This window comes from Trichosurus vulpecula, chromosome 3 (assembly GCF_011100635.1).
Source record: "Trichosurus vulpecula isolate mTriVul1 chromosome 3, mTriVul1.pri, whole genome shotgun sequence".
NCBI lineage: Eukaryota > Metazoa > Chordata > Mammalia > Diprotodontia > Phalangeridae > Trichosurus > Trichosurus vulpecula.
In genome coordinates, this window is record NC_050575.1 from 444,462,024 (window position 1) to 444,481,682 (window position 19,659).

Genomic DNA, 19,659 nt, shown 5'->3' on the forward strand with positions numbered 1-19,659 from the left:
TCCAAGGTGACAGTGACATATTAATGACTACCGTTTGGGTCGGATCATTCAATCAATTCCAAATTCACCCAATTGTGTTATCATCTAACCCATCTCTCCCCATCTTGCCCACAAGAGCAGCATGAGAGACTCAACTGAATGAACTGGAATTCCTCTCATTTACCAGGCTAGTTACTGGATCAATAAAAGAAAATGAAGTTAGTCTGGCACTACCCATTCTTGGTGAAGCCATGCTAGCTTTTAGTGATTACTGATTCCCTTTTCCTCTCCCAGAGCTCACAAGCTACACCTTTAAAATTATGTTCAAGAGTTTTGTTCAGTGATGTGTAGTTTGTAATCTTCACCCTCTTTACTTAAAAAATTAGCTAACATTTGCCTTTCTCCATCCTGTGAGATCTCTCCTATCTGCTAAGATATTTCAGAGCTAAAATGCAAAAGGCACTCAGAAATTGGGCCTGCCATTTTCTTAGAACTCTAGGAATTAGTTCATCTGTGCCTAATTATTTGAGCTCATTGAGAACAAGATTCTATTTCCTAACTTCAGTTGCATTTCTATTCACTACCACTCATTTTGGTTTTTCCTTTCCGGGTTTTTCATCTCCAGCTCGACTAGTTTGCAAGGTTTGTATTGTTTCTACCTTAGGAACTAGTTCCTCCTTCTTGGTCAGTATCAAGTCCAAAATAGCAGATCCCTTTGTATTTCTTCCATCTTTTAAAAAATTTAATTAGTGTTAAGCCAGATCTCAAGTTTCTCACCTGTGCTGCTTGGCAGAGAAATCCTGAGCAGATATCCAACTAGTTTCCATCATTAAAGGAGCATGCATCCATGTTAAATTTGCATTTTGTCTCCCAAATTTATCATCTAATTCCTACTTCTGTCTAGGTGGTTTATAGCATAACCCTGCACAATCATTGAGTCCCGTCCCACCAAGCTTCAGTGACACCTTTGAGAATCAACTCTTTGGGTTCCCTAGATCATTGAGTTTGTTACCCATGCTTTTTGTGTTTGCACAGAGACGTCTGAGGCCATGCTTTTACGGCTGTCTCTTTGGATGTTGTCTCCTGGCCTTTATGGTGCAGTGCTTCTTGTGAGGAGGCAGCTGGGTGGTATAGTGGCTGGAGAACTGGACTTAGACCATGGAAGAAATAAGTTCAAGTCCAGCCTGAGATACTTTACTAACTGTGTGATCCAGGGCAAGTCAACCTCCTCATCTATAAAACTGAGATACTAAGGGCACCGAACCCAAAGAATTTTCATGAGGATCAGATGAAATAGTAAATGCAAAATGCTTTGCAAACCTTAAAGCATTAGATAAAAGCTAGCTGTGATGATGATAATCATGTACCTGCTCCTTTCTGTGTTACCCGGGCTTGTCAGATCTATGGGGGCAATTCTCTCCCTCCCTTCCCTTTTTGGTGTAAAACCCTCTTCTTTTGTATTCATGAAATTCCAACAGAAAAGCTGCACCCTTGAATCATTGCTACTTTTGAAAATTGTCCTTTGATTACATTTTCATTCTAAATTCAGCTAAACTTGTCCACCTGTGTAAATGAAGATTTTTTAAAAAATTATTTCTCAATGCTTTTAAAAACCAGGTCCCAAAATGACAATTTTATTGTCTCATTTATGAAGGATACTTTTAGTGACATGGTCATTGTTTGTGGTATATTGATTTACTTGGAAACTGACTTAATTCTACCAAAATGTTATTATTTTGCAAGGTAGAAGATTCTTGGAAAACAACAGAATTCATTGTTTTGCCTCATCGAGATACCAAAGATGTTTTTATCCTGGGTGGGACAGATGACATACAGGTAAGTAACTGCAGTGAGTTGAAAGCTTTAGAGATAAGGTCTCATTGTATTATCCAAGAATTATCTCTACCAGATGCAGCCATTTGGGCCCATGACCAGGACTTTGGAGCAGAGCTGGGGAACCCTTGCCCAAACCTGATGCTGGGTTTTTCTACTTCACTCAGTCAATGACAATGTATATTTTGAGCACCTAGTCTATATATTCAGCCCTATGCAAGACTCTGAGGAGTATACAGAAGGCATATAAAACATGGACCCAGTTGTAGAGTGCCCAGCATATACAGTCTAGTTGGGAAGGTTTCATGAAGGTGGTATACCTTGATCTGGCTCTTGAAAGATGGATTGGATTCAGATAGGGTTAGAAGAGAAAGCATTCCTAGTGAACATTGGGAAAATCAAGTTGATTCTGTTTTGTTACTGATTTCATTCTGTATCACTGCTGACATTTTTGTAGCTGCCTAAGTCATATTTCATTTTTCTCAGAGTTAAGCTTGAAAATTCAGTCTTCCTGTAAATTACCCAAAATCTCTGAGCTAAGTCTAGAAGTTCAGCTCTCCCGATAGTCACTATTCTATTTGTGCCTCAAGGAAACCTGTTATCCTTGAAGGAGGCAGGTGAAAGCCAAGAGTTCGGTCTGTTATCCAAGGTCGTCTAGTCCACTATCACTAAACTGTCCTCGCAGGTGGACTCAAACAATGAACATTCTGGAAATGGAAAAGAGTTGTTGCTAGCCCCTCATTACCTATTTCCAGCCATTCGAATTGTTCCTCACCTCTATGATGCTGTAAGCTTTGTAACTAATCATGCTGTTTTCCCCATCCATGATGCTTCCTTCTATTTTGGATGTGCCTCATTTTGTCTAAAAAAGAGAACTGCTCCACTTGCTAGGGGTCTTAGCACTGCTGAGGAGGCTGAACCCTATTTATTGGCAAATTCATGCTTTGTCAATAAATTGTGCTCGAAACTTTGTGCCTCAGTTTACCTTGATTTTGATCATAGTATTGGCAAGTTGCACAATCTAAGTAAGGGCATGGCAGTGAGTGAGTGCATTGTTCTTTGGTATTCTTTTGAAGCTATAAATTGATGGCTGTTACCTGAGGAGCAAACTATGAACATTGAACAAACATAAGCAAAGTTGTGACTAAGGGAGGGACAACCAGCCAGCTGCCTTCAGCCTGTTCCTATGTATGTTGTCTCCTTCCGTTCTAACTGGAGTCCTTGAGAACAGAGAGACAACCTCACGCTTGTATTTTTATCCTCTGTTTAGCACTGTTTGGCACAGAGTGTGGGCTTCAGCATTTTAAAAGTTCATTCATTTTGTATCACGTTCTCTTGTGTTCCAAACTCCAGAAATCAGTGAGGATTCCCCTTTTCTTTATATTCTCCATGGAGCCCTTTTATTTTTTCCAGGGAACATTTATTCCGTTCTTCCTATTAATATTCTCCTGTTAGCCAAGAAATTAGAAAGGTTTTCTCCTTCTCTTTTCACTTTCTCCAAGAAAGTAGAAATCAACTTGTACTCTGGATATCCGTAAGTGTTACATGGTACTGGGAAAAACACAAACATTGAAGGTCAAAGCAAAATTTTCCTTTCCCTCCATACTTTCATCAAACAAGTTGAGAGTCCTTTATTTCTCCTCCTCCTCCTCCTTTTTCTCCTCCTCTTCCTTCTCCTTTACTCTCTCCCCTTCTTCCTCTTTTTGGCTAGAATTGCTATTAAATACTGAGGTAAACCCCTTTTCTGCAGGACTTGAGCTACAAATGTAACAAGATTCCTCACTTCATCTCACCTTGACACTGCCCTCCCATACGCTAAATTCTCTGTCTCAAAAAATCAATTTAGCAGACAGAAGTGCCAACACACAAACACAAAAGACACATGGACCCAGAAGAGTGTAAGACCAAATCCAATTATTTCATGAGATCTCCGTATTTAATTTTACCATGTTGCTCCACTAGGGATCATTGGCTTTTATAAATTCAAAGAAGTGTACGAAGCTTAGGGACTGGCAAGTAATCCAATCTGGCTGGAACATATATGGAGTGTGTGAAGAGGAACAATGTGAAATGAATCTGGAAAGGCAGGTTGGAGCCAGATTGCAGAGAGCCTTAAATGCCAAGCTAAAGAATTTTCTTTTAAACCCAGAAGCAATAGGCAACTAGTGAAGGTCTTTAAGGAAGGAAGTAATATGGGCAGACCTGAGTGTTGGGATAAAACAGAGCATTAGTTTGAAAGGAAGACATCTTGAAGAAGGGAGAGAGGCGAGAAAAAAGAAAACCCATCAGGAAGCTACTGTGATAGTCTAGGTAAAAGTTGGTAAGAGTGACACTTGGGTGGAAACTCAGTATATACAGAAAAGAGAATGTCGTGGACATAAAATTCATAGGATTTAGTTACTAAATGGATTTGGAGGACAAGAGTGAAGGAAGAATCAAACATGACTCTAAGGTTTCAAGCCTAGGGGATGTAGAAGATGGCAGTACCATCAAAACAAATATGGAAGGTTGCAGGAGAAAAATATTGGGAGAGAGGTTAGAGTTTAGTCTGGGACATGTTGAGTGGAGGGAGCCAGGTGGTGCTTCAGATTCAAAGCCAAGAAGACCTGGGTTCCAATTTGGCCTTCAACACTTACTAGCCATGTGACCATGCTGGTCAGGTCACAACCTCCCTGTGACTTAGGTTCCTCGTCTATGAAATGGGGATAATAATAACCCCTATGTCCGAGGGTTGTTGTGAGGATAAATTAACATATGCAAAGCAGTTTGAATACCTTGAAGTGCCATAGAAATGATAGCTATTATAATTACTATCATTGACGAGCATTTGGAGATGTCTACTTCAACGGGTCATTGGATATGTAAGTTTGTAGTTTCAGAAAAAAATTAAGACTCTATATATCTATAGATATAGATATGTGTATATATGTGTGTGTGTATAGATATACATATATGTGTGTGTGTATATATATATATGTATATATGTGTGTATATATATATATATATATGTACAGAGAGAGAGATTTTAAGAGGCATATGTACAGTGGTGATAAATGGAAAAAAATAAGACCGGGTAGTAGTACCAATGGAAAGAGTATAGAGAGGGAGAAGGAGAGGGACCAGGATAGAGTCTTTGGTGGGGGCCACCTGTGCTTAGGGTTCTCATAGTATAATGAGCCAATGAAGGAAGAAGGGAGCAAGTATTTATTAAGCAGCCACTATATGCCAGGAAATGTGCCAAGTGCTTTTCAAATATTATCTCATTTGGTCCTCACAACACCCATGAAAGGTAGATGCTGTTATTATCCACATTTTATAGTTAAAGAAACTGAGGCAGATGAGTGACGTGACTCGTCCAGGTTACATAGCTAGTAAGTGTCTGAGGCTACATTGAAACTCAGGTCTTACTGCTTCCAGGCACAGCGCTCTATCCAGTGGGCCACCTACCTGCCCCTAGGAGAGTGGGGTACAGAGAATATAATAACCTAGAGAGAGAGAGGGTAGTCACGAGTGTTGAAAACCGCAGAAAGATGAAAGAACCTGAGGACTGTGAATAGTCCTGCAGATCTGGTGAGCCTTGAGAGAGAATTTTTGGTAGAGTAATAGAAGCCAGATTGCAAGGGTTTGAGAAGTCAATGGGGAGTTAAACAAATGTGGAGAATGGTACCCTGTCAATCGTGTTGCTCATGAAACTCAGGATAAAAATTGTGATGGGAAGAAGACAGAAGAAACAATGGGTGAAGTGAGAGACAGACTAGAGACTGAGGAACATTTTAAGAAGTGAAGGAGGCAGTGTGTGAGGCAGAGGAACAGAAGCCTGCGATCAAAGAGGGAATTTTGAAGTTCTAGATCATGGAGGTGGAACAGATTGGGAGCAATGGCGAGGTCTAAGCTAGAGTGGGCAAGGTCATAGACCTGGGAGATCAGGGCATTCGAAGGGTCATCAGCATGTGTATTTGAAAGGACAGAGCAGTAGAGGCAGAAACCAGACTGGGAGAGGTAACAAAGGGAAATGGGCCTGGAGAAGTTTACCAAGACAAAGCAGCATGGGCCACAAGTCCTTGTAAATGTTTAGCACAGAAATGGACTTCTTATAGTTGTCCAGTCATTCTGTCTGAACCATGCACCACTGCACGCCAGGCCCTTCTATCTGCCACCATCTCCCAAAGTCTATCCAAGCTCAAGTTTGTTCTTTCCACGCCACTATCTAGCCATCTCATCTTCTGCTGTCTCCTCCTTTTGCCTTCAATCTTTCCCAACATCAGGGTCTTTTCCAATAGGTCCTGTTTTCTTATTATGTAGCCAAAGTATTGAAGCTTATGCTTCAGTATTTGACCTTCCAACAAACAGTCTGAATTAATTTCTTTAAGTATTGACTGATTTGGTCTCCTTGCTGCCCAGATGACTCTTCAAAGTCTTCTCCAGCCCCACAAATAGAAAATGTCAGTTCTGTAGCACCCAGCTTTCCTTGCAGTCCACCTCTCACAGCCATACATTGCTGCTGGAAAAACCATACCTTTGACTATATGCACCTTTGTCAGGGAGGTGATGTCTCTGCTCTAGATCAGTAAGCACACCATTGTGCTTACCGATGATGTTAAGATCTTTCTTGTATAGTTCTTCCATATATTCTTGTCACCTCTTCTTAATCTCTTCTGCCTCTGTTAAGTCCCTACCATTTTTGTCCTTTATCATGCCCATTTTTTTGCATGAAACATTCCCTTGATATCTCTAATTTTCTTGCAGATTTGTCATAGCTTTCCTTCCAAAGAGCAAGCCTCTTTTAATTTCATGGCAGCAGTCACTATCTGCAGTGGTCTTTGAATATAAAATTTGATGCTGCTTCCATTTCTTCTTCCTCTTTTTGCCAGGAAGTGATGGGACCAGTTGCCATGATCCTAATTCACCCTCTTTCACCCTCATCAAAAGGCCTCTTAATTCTTCCTCACTTTCTGTCGTCAGTATCTGAGATTGTTAATCTTCCTCTTGACAACCTTAATTGCAGCTTTTGATTCATCCAGCCTGGCGTTTAGTATGATACAGTCTGCATGTAAGTTAAATAAATAAGGTGACAGTACACAACTTTGTCATACTTCCTTTCCAATCTTAAACCAATCAGTTGTCCTATGTTCAGTTTTACCTGTTGCTTCTTGACCTGCATGCAAGTTTCTCAGGAGACAAGTAAGATGATCTGATACTCCCATCTCTTTGAGGACTTGCCACATTTTGTTGTGATCCACACAGTCAAAGGCTTAAGTGTAGTCAGTGAAGCAGAAGTAGATTTTTTCTGGAACTCCCTTGCTTTCTCCATACTCCAGCAAATGTTGGCAATTTAGTCTCCTCTGTCTTTTCAAAAATCAGCCTGCTCTTCTGGTAATTCTCAATTCACATATTGCTGAAACCTAGCTTATAGAATCTTAAGCATAACTTTACTGGAGGGCGAAATAAGCACAATTGTTGGGTAATTTGGAACCATCTTTGGCATTGCCCTTCTTTAGGATTGGGACATAAACTGATCATGTCCAATCCAGTGGCCACTATGGAGTTATCCAGATTTGTTGGCATATTGAGCACAGCACTTTAGCAGCATCATCTTTTAGGATTTTAAATGGCTCGGCTGGAATCCCAGCATCTCCACCAGCCTTCCTGTGAGCAATGCTTCCTAATTGATGCTGCTTCCATTTGCCCCTTTGACTTCCCTCTGCAGGATGTCTGGCTCTAGATCAGTAAGCACACCATTGTGCTTACCAGTGATGTTAAGATCTTTCTTGTGTAGTTCTTCCATATACTCTTGTCACCTCTTCTTAATCTCTTCTGCCTCTGTTAAGTCCCTACCGTTTTGTCTTTTATCATGCCCGGTTTTTTTGTATGAAACATTCTCTTGATATCTCTAATTTTCATGCAGAGATCTAAGTGAACTGAACGCAGAATTCCAGAGAATAGCAAGGAAAGATAAGAAAGTTGTCTTAAATGAGCAATACAAAGAAATGAAGAAAACACCAGAATGGGAAAGAACAGAAATGTCCTACTCTTACTGGATTCTCTTCTCCTTTTTTTCTTCAAGGTCCTTCTAGATGACAGCATCATTAATGTGTCCACAATCGCCTCTTCCCGATATGTGGGTCCACTCAAACCTCGAGTTGATGAATGGCAAAAGCAACTTTCATTATTTAATCAAACACTGGTGAGCAATAAATCTCAAAATAAATAATTCAAAGAATTTTAGAACAAGAAGGACCCTGAGAAGTCGTATAGTCGACTGTCTTTACGCCTTTAGTTTGGGCTGAGAGGCAGTGGGGAAAGCAAGTGAAAAGAACACTTGCCCCTGGTGTCAGAAAGCCATAGGTTCAATCCCACCTCTGATACGTAATGCCTGGGAGACCTTGGGCAAGTCACTTCACTTCCCTGGGCCTCAGTCTCCTCTTTGGTAAAATGATGGGGTTGAACGAGATGGCCTTTGAAGTTCCCTTTAGCTCTAAAGCAATTTTATTGTCATTTTTATGTCTTTAGACCAAGGAATCATGGTTTAGTGAATGGGCACCGAACCTAAGTCACAGGACCTGAGTTCAAATTTGGCCTCTGTGTCTTACTACTTGGGCAAGTACTTACTTACCTTGGGCAAGTCATTTAACCTGTAAGGGTTTTAGTTTCCTCATTTGGAAAATGAAGCAAACTGGGTAACCTGTGATTTTTCCAGCTCCATATTTGTAAGCCTATGATTTTGATGTATTAGAATATATTACAATTAGATTGTAGGCTCCTTGAGGGTAAGAGCTGTTTTTTGCCTCTTTTTGCATTTCCTGCACTTAGCACAGTGGCTGGCACATAGTAGGCATATAATAAATGTTTTTGAATGAATATGGTTAGAAATATAAGGGGAAAAATGCAATGTCTTGAGCTTTGCAATTTAATGCCAATACTACCACCTTTCACTTAGATGGAAAATTGTAACTTAAAATAATTTATCTTGCAACTTGACTTCATTTTATAGAGACAGATTCCTGAAAAACTTGTATGTATAAAACAAAAATTCATGTGTTAAATTATATTATCTCACTTCCCTTATCTTTTCAGAAATATTTCCACACAGGAAAAAAAAATTAGAATGAAATCAGAGCGAAAAGCACACCTAACCAAAAATCCTAACCAAGAGAAAGACTGTGGGTTCTGCTTCTCTGTATATCCCCAGCTCTTAGCTCAGTGCCTGGTACACAGTAAGCGCTTACTAAGTGCTTGTTAACTGACTGAATGGTGGTGATCTGAGCAGAGAGGATAGATTGCTTGATTACAATAAAGAGTACAAATCAATGATTAGGATAAGTAGGGCAGGAGGCTTTGAAACCCAGGATCAGTTTTTATTTTATATTGGAGGCCGTTGGGTGCTGCTCCTGGAGGCTTCTGAATAGGGGCTTGGAGAGACCCAAGGGATTCTGGAAGAGAGGCTGGCAGGTATGAGGCAGCAAAGGAAGGCATGATCTAATTACAGTTAAGGAAAAAGAAGAAAGGGAAGATCAGGGAAATGATATGTCAACAGTTAGAGGAGAGTTTCCTTACCTAGGGGTATCTGTGGGTTGTTGTTGTTGTAACTTAAAAGCAACCACGTGTTGTGGGGAGGGGAAAGTGGCCTTGGAGTCAGAAAGACCTGAATTTGAATCCTGCCTCCCAGACTTACTGTATGACCTTGAACAAATCATTTAGTGTCTAAGAGCTTCCGTTCTCTTCCTCTGGGGATTACTATCATCTGCTTCACAGGGTTGTCGTGAGGAACAGATGAGTTAGTCACCAAACACTTATTAAGCACCTACTGTGTGCCAGGCGCTGTGCTAAACCCTAGGGATATGAAGAAAGACAAAAGGCAGTCCCCACTGTCAAGGAGCTTACAATCCAACGGGGGAAGACAACACAAGAAAAGGGGGTTAAGGAAGGGTTCCGCTCCTGGGGCCATGATGGAGAAGTCAAGAGGAGTGCTGCTGGGTGGGAAATGAGGTAGTAGATACAGGGCGTTCCAGAAGTCCTAAAGCAGAGTTTACATGAAGTGTCGTGCAAACATTAAAGGATTGTATGCGTTAGCGATTAAGGCAGTGGCAGAATAGCTTAACATATCGGACTATCCAAGGAGTAGAAGACAAAATGAAATATAGTCATGGATAACTGAGGCCCCAAATTCCTCTTTTGTCTAATAACACAATACGAACTTGAAGACATGAAGACTGTCATCCTTAGGGTGTCCCCCAGCTGGGGCTAGTCACTCTTGTCACTGTTTTCACCCAACTTCTAATTTTTCCTAACCCCATTTGGGATTCTCTTGGCAAAAATAGTGGAGTGATTTGCCATTTCCATCTCCAATAATTTTACAGATGAGGAAACAGAGTTAAATGACTTGCCCAGGGTCACCCAGCTAGTAAGTATCTGAGGCTCCTTTTCAACTCAGGCCTTTCCTGACTCCAGTCCTGCTGCTCTATCCACTGCACCACCATTATCATGGTGTAATCAGGAAGTTCTTCATCAACATAAGCTCCCAATCCCTGCAGTTTTCCCTTAATGTCATTCTGGATCACACAGCCGATCTCAGTGTTGATATCATGGTCCTGGAGTGGGGCATGGGCTGGCTCTGGTGGTTCAGGCTGCCTCTGTTACTGGCACCAGCGGCTCCCTGGTTGCTAACATCTTAATTTTATTGATTCCCTAGGAGGAGTGGCTGAACTGTCAGAGAAACTGGCTTTACTTAGAGAGTATTTTCAGTGCTCCTGACATTCAGAGACAGCTGCCGGCAGAGGCCAAAATGTTTTTACAGGTGGATAAATCATGGAAAGAAATCATGAGAAAAGTTAACCGTTTGCCCAATGCTCTCCGAGCAGCTACTCAACCAGGTATATCTACACAATGATTTGCAAAGAAGCATCACTATCCGACTATAACAATCACTGTCTACACTGATCATTAGAGCCTCAGGATTAATTAATTAATAATTGATGCCAAGGATACAGTATTCAAAATCAGAAAGATCGGAGGTGATGCTTTCATAAACTCGATGAGAACAAATACTGTGATTTTGTTCTCCCTTCTCCCCCTAGTTCGCAGCTCCCATAGTTAAGGGTTCCTTCCCTCCATCTTGTTCTTGCAGCGTTGGTCCTCAAAGGGCAGGGATACGTCAGTCTCCTCTTCCAACCTCCAAAGCATATCTTTTGTTTGAAACTAAAATTATGTCCTCTGCTCGAACTCCCACAGGTCTGCACTGTCAACTTGACCCATTAAACAGACACAGCTACAAATCTTTAAAGAACCCCTCTAGCCAGTGCTTAGAACAAAGCTTGGCATACAGCAAGTGCTTAATAAATGCTTTATTGACTTGACCCTCTATTTCAGGAATTCTTAACCTGGGATCCCTAAATTTTAAAAAATATTATGATAGCTGTATTTCCCTGTATTTTATGTTATGCATAGAAATATGATTCTGAGAAAGGGTCCAGGGGCTCTGCCAGATGGTGGCCAAAAGAGTCTATGACAAAGAAAAAGGTTAAGAGAATCTCTCTTCCTGATAAATAATAAATAACTAAAATATGAGTGTTAATACCATACACTGAAGGAATGCTCATATTTGAAAAGATATTCGGAGAAGAGATTTGTGAAGGAAGCAGAATCCAAGTTGGGTCTTCACAGGTGAATAAAGCCCCAAAGGGAGGGATGAGGGAGGAGAGAAAAGAGGGGAGGAAGGCATCTGAAAAGAGAATCATACGAGCAGCGACTTTGGAAGGAATTAAAATGAGTAGGGGAAACTAATCATTTTCCACATTTTTTTTAAATTGAAAAGGTTTTTTTTTTTGTTTAGTATATTTAGTTTTCAGCATTGATTTTCACAAGAGTTTGAACTACAAATTTTCTCCCCATTTCTACCCTCCCCCCCACTCCAAGATGGCCTATATTCTGGTTGCCCTGTTCCCCAGTCAGCCCTCCCTTCTGTCACCCCACTCCCCTCCCATCCCCTTTTCCCTTCCTTTCTTGTAGGGCAAGATAAATTTCTGTGCCCCATTGCCTGTGTATCTTATTTTCTAGTTGCATGCAAAACTTTTTTTTTGTTTTTGAACATATGTTTTTAAAACTTTGAGTTCCAAATTGTCTCCCCTCTTCCCTCCCCACCCACCCTCCCTAAGAAGTCAAGCAATTCAACATAGGCCACATGTGTATCCTTATGTATAACCCTTCCACAATACTTATGTTGTGAAAGACTAACTATATTTTGCTCCTTCCTAACCCATCCCCCTTATTGAATTTTCTCCCTTGACCCTGTCCCCTTTCGAAAGTATTTGTTTTTTATTACCTCCACCCCCATCTGCCCTCCCTTCTATCATCCCCCCCTTTTTATCTTCTTCCTTCTTCTTTCCTGTGGGGTAAGATACCCAATTCAGTATGTATGGTATTCCCTCCTCAGGTCAAATCTGATGAGAGCAAGATTCACTCATTCCCCCTCACCTGCCTTCTTTTCTCTTCTTACAGAACTGCTTTTTCTTGCCACTTTTATGTGAGATAATTTACCCCATTCTATCTCTCCCTATCTCGCTCTCAATATATTCCTCTCTCATCCCTTAATTTGATTTTCTTTCTTTTAGATATCTTACCTTCATCTTCAACTCAGCCAGTGCCCTCTCTCTCTCTCTCTGTATATGTATATATATATATATATATATATACATACATACACATATACATACATACATATATACATACATACACATTCGTTTATACGTGTATATACATAAACATATATATATGCATATTCCCTTCAGCTACCCTAATAATGAGGTCTCATGAATCATACATGTCCTCTTTCCATGTAGGAATGTAAACAAAACAATTCAACTTTAGTAAGTCCCTTACAATTTCTTTTTCTTGTTCTTTTTCTTGATTATCTTTTCATGCTTCTCTTGATTCTTGTGTTTGAAAGTCAAATTTTCTATTCAGCTCTGGTCTTTTCACTGAGAAAGCTTGAAAGTCCTCTATTTTATTGAAAGTCCATATTTTGCCTTGGAGCATAATACTCAGTTTTGCTGGATAGGTGATTCTTGGTTTTAATCCTAGCTCCATTGACCTCCGGAATATCGTATTCCAAGCCCTTCGATCTCTTAATGTAGAAGCTGCCAGATCTTGGATTATTCTGATTATGTTTCCACAATACTCAAATTGTTTCTTTCTGGCTGCTTGCAGTATTTTCTCCTTGATCTGGGAGCTCTGGAATTTGGCAACAATATTCCTAGGAGATTTCTTTTTGGGATCTATTTGAGGAGGCGATCGATGGATTCTTTCAATTTCTATTTTGCCTTGTGGCTCTAGAATATCAGGGCAGTTCTCCTTGATAATTTCTTGAAAGATGATATCTAGGCTCTTTTTTTGATCATGGCTTTCAGGTAGTCCAATAATTTTTAAACATTTGTGTGCATATTGTTTCTCCCAATGGAAAGTCAGATCCTTGAAGGTCAGAACTATTTTTTCTTGGTATCTCTTTCCAGTGTCCAGGAATGGTCATTGACTGATGAAATATGATGCCCATTTTCCAGAGACTTATTAATCTCACTAGATCTGAGTGATTAAAAGAGCAAGTTATTATGTCTCCAATTCCAAATAATTGGAAAGTAATAAGGAGGCAGTTGAAAACTGAGATATTGGCAAGTGTTTCTAAGTAGTGATATGTCTAAAACCTGAGGCCAGAACTCTGAAGCTAGTGACCCAGCCCCCAATATCACCGGTAGGTTGAGTCCTCAGAAGAAACTTTTGTGTCCCCTCAGGGCTCTGGAGATATCTTTTCCGGCATTACCTAGCTCCTGGGCTTCCACTGGCGTGTGTTCCACCATTATTGCCGGGTGATACCAATTAGTCACCCCTGAGAAGCTTTTAGAAAGATATATTTCCAAAGGTACAATGGTAAGATGGTGAAAACATCCCCCAAAAGCATATAAGGAGTCCAGGGGAGAGTGGGCTCCAGATTAGAAAGCACCTGTGTCGGGGCAGCTAGGTGGTGCAGTGAGTAGAACACCGGCCCTGGAGTCAGGAGGACCCGAGTTCAAATCCAGCCTCAGACACTTGACACGTGTACTAGCTGTGTGACCTTGGGCAAGTCACTTAACCCCAATGGCCCTGCCTTTTCCCCCTCTAAAAATAAATAAATAAATACAAAAAAAAAAGAAAGCACTTGTGTCCGCAGGGCACTCACAGCCACTGCCTCCCGGAAGCTCTCTACTCTCCCTCATAGGGCATTGAGGAATGTCCCCCAGGTTTGGTGTTGCTTTTCTGCCGGCTCTTTTTAGACTGGGATTGTGCATCCGATTTGTCCTTAGCTTCCATTGTAGACCCACCCACCAGCTGATCCCGGGATGCTGCTGCAAACACAGGAAGGCCTCCGGTCCTCCTCTGGAGACCTACGCCAGGGCCCAGGCCCCTGCTCTTCTCCCCATCCCCCTCTCTTCTTCGCATCTTTGAGTCTCCCTGGAGTTTGAATGTGTTCATTTAAAAGGCCCCCACTGGTGTAACCAAGTTTCCTCAGCCCCTGTATGATATCATACAAATGATCCAGAACCTTCTCCACATTTAGTCTAAAGCCCATGATCCATTAGTGGATCAATGTGTGTCCTCACCTGGTTAAAGGGGGAAGGGAACAAACATTTATTAAGTGCCTACTGTGTGTCAGGCACTGCACCAAGTGCTTTGTAAATAGTATACCAATTGATCCTCACCACAGCTCAGAAGTGCTGTTGTTATCAACCTTCCCATTTTACAGTCGACAAAACTGAGACAAGTCAAGTGATGTATCCAGGGTGTTACTATTAGTGAGTATCTGATGGTGGATTTGAACTCAGGTCTTCCTGATTCCAGGCCTATAGCTCTATACACTGCCTCCTAGCTGCTTGGTATTTTATCACTCTAGATTTCCTGTATCCCATTCTGGAGCAGTGCGATTGATTTAATCCATAGATACACACACATATGCCTATGCACCCGTAAACTTAGAGCCAGCAAAAGTGTTGTTTTTAGAACTATTCTTCTTTGATAACACTAGCAATCTAATTGATGTGGGAAATCCTTCCCACTTCCCAGACTGTAACCACCCCATGGACATTCATTCTCTCCAAGTTTCTCCACAGATCCTTGAAGGAGCATCTGCTCAGTGTATTGGGGACCTTCTACTAGTTCTCTTGACATTGAGAGGGTATTAGTGACTATGCAGGCTGTCCAATGGTTATTCCCACTCCTTCCACATAATGATGCCACCTTTTCTTTCTTTCCTGCATCTCTTCATTGACATCTTTAACTCTACTTGTCTTTCTCAATTTTTTGGTTAGTAATGTGGTTAATCTTGAGGAAGATTAATCTGACCAAAAAGGGAGGAAGGGAATATCTTCTGAAGACTAATTATGTTGGGTAATTACATTCATCATGACATCAAGAGAAGGGAGAAAAACCTCCAGCAGGTTGTGGTCAACTTAGGGAGGGCCACAGATAAGCATCCACAGGATGGACAGGCATGGAGGAGCTGCGATCTGCAACATTGGAGGGAAGTCCAAATCAACAAGTTTAAAGATCCATCTAAGTACATTGGAAAATGAATTATATTGAATATGTATGATAAGTATTAAAAACTAGAAATCATGAGTTCTTTGACAACCACCAAATGGCAATTTGTAATTCACTGGGTTACATCTTACTGAATACATCAAATGTTTCTAAAAATAATATTGTTTCCTTTTCATAAAATCACATCTGTATTATTTGCGTTTTCAACTTTTACTGCAATTTTATAAATGTTTTTTCAATGTATAGGACTTCTGGAAACTTTTCAAAATAATAATGCACTGCTTGACCAAATTCAGAAGTGTCTTGAGGCTTATTTGGAGTCAAAGAGAGTTATCTTTCCAAGGTAAGCTTAAAATCTTAATAGATAATCTTCGGAAATTGCTAGCAATTATCCCCTGACTCAAGACAGGTAAGGATCAACAAACCAAAAATTTTAAGTTCACAGTAACTAAGAGGCAGGAAGGATTGTGATAAAGAAAATCCAGCATGCTGTATCCTGAAAATGTAGGGTATCTTGGTTGCAGGGTTGGTCTCAGTGTCAGATAGAATCACAGAAGCTGACAGTTGGGAAAGACCTCATTGGCCATCTAGTCCAACTCATCCACAAAAGAAATCTCTGCCTAAAATTCCCAACAAGTGGTGATCTAGCCTCTTCTTTCTTGGAAAAGGAGGGGAAAACCACCCCTGCCCCTGGACATTATGCTTTGGAACAGCTCCAATTGGTAGGAAATTTTTCTTGACATCGACCCTACATTTGCATCCTTGCAGATTCCCTCTGCTGCTCCTCGTTCTGCCTTCTGTGGCCAAGCAGAACAAGGCTAACCCCTCCTCTACATCCTATCCCTTCAGGTTCATGAAGACAGCTGAGTGTTCCTGCCATCACTCCCTGTCTGAAATCTTATCTTCTCCAGCTAAACATGCCCAGTTACTTCAAATTTCTCATATTTCATGGACTGAAAGCCCTTCATCACTCTGGTTGCCTTCCTCTGGGCACTTTGCAACTTATCGATGTTCTTTTTTAAACTGAATTTTTTAAATGTTTTAAATTTTTTAAAAAAATTAAAATTCTGAATTTAAAACTCACTGTTCCGCTTGAGGCCTGATGAGGGCAAACTACAATGGGACTATCACTTCCCTTTTCCTGGAAGCTGTGCCCCTATTAATGCAGTCCAAGATCACATTCACTTTTTAGCAGCCACATCATAATGCCGGCTCACATTGTGCTTGTGGGCCACCAAAGCCCCCAGATCTGTTTTTTTTAAATAACACCAGAGAAATACAGTAGAGGAGAAAATTTAGGCATGAATATCCTGACACGGTTAGAGAGGATTCTAAAACATGAGATTTCAATGAACACGTGTATGCATATTTGTGTGTGACATGTTACTGTAGTGTATATCCTAAGATTATAATGAGTGGCCTTAAGTCACTGTGGTGTTTTTATAGTGCCTAATTAGGAGCCACTATGGATATCTTCATTCATATACTATGAAGTTGGAGGAAAAGATTCTGAACTAGGATCCAGAATGATTTTTGTAATTTCTTTTATGTAGCTGGATGATTTAATGTTCCTTCTTGTAACGTCATTGAGAGGATGATGCATGCCTGAGATTAGGATGTGGGAAGTGAGACTAATCAATAACTTGTGGGGGTAAAGAGGATCAGAGTCCAGAGCAGCAGCCAAGTGAGCATAAACCAAAATGCAGGCCAGAGCATAAGCCTCGGTATTGCCAGAGCACCAAAATCCAAAGGGAAATTTAGATACATGAATGGTGGTGTCAAGTCAGAGAGGTTAGTGTGGCATCAGCAGGCATTTTGGATGAGTGGCCCTAAATGCAGCCTGCTCCCCCAAAGTGTGAATCTTTTATGGTGAAAGCCTCTCTTCTCTGCCCTGCCCCTGTTCTGTTATGGTGGTTCGGCTATGGGCCGGAGCCACTTCACTCCACCACACCAGTGAGGATTGGCTACCATCTCTTTCTCCATGATGCCTCCCTGGACCTGGATGCTATTAGTGGAACGCCTCTACCAATTCCAAGACATACATGGTACATTCTAGCCTTTTCATGGGCCCATATTCATGCCAGGACACTAGGCAGGCAGTTCCATCATATTTGTGACAGGGGTGGGGAACCTGAAGCCTTGAGGCTTGAGCCTTTTGACTGAATCCAAACATGCCTTGCCTAGATTTCCTGTATCCCATTCTGGCTGGCGCCACCAGAGAGGGAAGGCTATGGGTTCAAACAAGCTTTCTCTCTCAGTTTTTTATTGTCTGAAAATTTAATTATTTCATCCAAGGTAGAGATCAAACGTATTAAGCAGAATAGGACCAAAGGCAGCACTCAGGGAGATTTTATGGCATTCTCTTGAAATAAACTTCTGGTAAGCCTGTCAAGAAAGAGTACAAGTTGGTCTGCTTTGACATGTAATTGATGAAGTCCCTCTGGTTCTTTGTGATTACTGCTTCCCTTTCTAAGTGCTCATCAACCATCCCTCTAGTAATATGCCTTAGAACTGTGTCCAGCCTGATTAATTTCAAGTTTCCTGTCATGTGGTTTGAAGCATTTACCATACATAGTGGCCAGAGCACTAGGCTTGTAAGAGCTGTGTTTGAGTCTCAACTTAGAGACTTGTTAGCTATGTCGCCCTGAGCAAGGCACTTCATCTCCCGCAGCCTCAGTTTTGTTACTTGTGAAACTACAGTATTTTCCTCATGGGGTTCTTGTGAAAATCAAATGAGATTGTGGATACAAAGTGCTTTGCAAACCTTAAAGCCTGTACAAATGCCAGTCATTATCACTCCCTTTTTTTGTAAATTGGAAAAACTCAGTCCTTGCCCCATATCTTCTAGCTTCCAATATCTTTCAGAGATCACTAACGACAGATACTAATACTCACAGTGGCAGACGTTTCCAGTACTTTGCGATGCAGTTGTTCTGGGCGCGAATTTACTGGGAGGCAGCTTAGAACAGTAGAGCCGATCATAGACCTCTGTTCACAAGTCACGGGATCAGATCCCACTAGCTGAGTGACCACGGGCCGAACCTTTCACAACCCGATTTTCTCATTTGTAAAATAGAAATAGTAATGGTCCTTATACCATCTACCTCTTAGGACAGTCCCGAGGAATAGGCTTTGCAAACCTTAAAGTGCTACATGAATGGGAATTATTACTGAAGGCGTCTAGGTGTTCCTTTGCCATCAAAAATAATAAAAATCACCTTGGCTTTTAAATCCCCACTAATGGCTGCCATCTATATAGCACCTGGGGGATTGCAAAGTTCTTTCTGTTGGTAATCTCGTTAATTCACAACAATCCTGAGAGGTAGGAGTCATTATTTTCCTCATTTTACAGATGAAGAAACTGAGGCAGATAGAGCTTACGTGACTTGCTAAGAATTACACAGCTACTAAGTGTCAGAGGCTGGATTTGAACTCTGATCTTCCTGACTCCAGACCAGTGCTCTATCCACTGCACTAACTTTTTTTCCTGGGCTTCCCAGGCTCCATGTTGACTTGGTGATAAATTTCTCCACATTTAGCTAGTAATTTAATTAGTTAATTTAATCTCCAAATTTAATTGATAATCCTAATAATGATAAAAGAGGCAGGCTAAGATTCAGGAAGACCTGAGTTCAAGTCTCAACACCCCCCAAAAAATTCTCTAAAACTCTAAGTTACAGAATCCAAGTGCTATTATACATTGGCTGAGGGAGTTTCTTCTTTGGGAATTCTTTATACCAAAGGAAACAAAATGTCCCGATGACAGAATAATTAGTATGCTACCACATTTCTACAATATTAATTTAAGATTTACAAAGCACTCCTCCCACAACCATATATGTATACATATATGTATGTGTATGTATATATATGTGTATATATATATATGTGTGTATGTATATATATATATATATATATATATATATATATATATCCTTTCTCATTTATGGGGAAGGAAAACAAAGTTTCATCTGTTGCCAGGCCCACATCTGAACTCTTACCTGGTCCTTTCACTCAATTGATAGTGCCTTTGAAGCCCAGGGTATCAGAGTAGACTTTTAATGGAAAGGGTCTTAGAGACCATCAAGTCAGACCCCGTCCTTTTCACAAGGGAAGAAGTTAGGGCACAGAAAGGATAAGTGATTTGCTTAAGGTCACACAGCTTAGTATAATTCCGAGGTAGAATCTGAACCCAGATTTTTTAAACCAAAGTTCAGGGCTCTATGCATTACGGTTCTCCATAGCAAAATATCCACTGTGGAGTTTCTTATCATTTGACACAAA

The 19,659-nt window shown here is 40.8% G+C and overlaps 1 protein-coding gene across 1 annotated transcript in view; it reads left to right on the forward strand.

The window, feature by feature from the left end:
• DNAH6 (dynein axonemal heavy chain 6) overlaps nucleotides 1-19,659 on the forward strand; it is a 251,551-nt gene that overhangs the window by 53,298 nt on the left and 178,594 nt on the right. Inside the window, exons 19-22 of the mRNA XM_036750156.1 lie at nucleotides 1,723-1,815; nucleotides 7,877-7,996; nucleotides 10,502-10,682; nucleotides 15,622-15,718. Coding sequence (XP_036606051.1) covers nucleotides 1,723-1,815; nucleotides 7,877-7,996; nucleotides 10,502-10,682; nucleotides 15,622-15,718 — 491 coding nt within the window. The remainder of the gene's footprint in view (nucleotides 1-1,722; nucleotides 1,816-7,876; nucleotides 7,997-10,501; nucleotides 10,683-15,621; nucleotides 15,719-19,659) is intronic.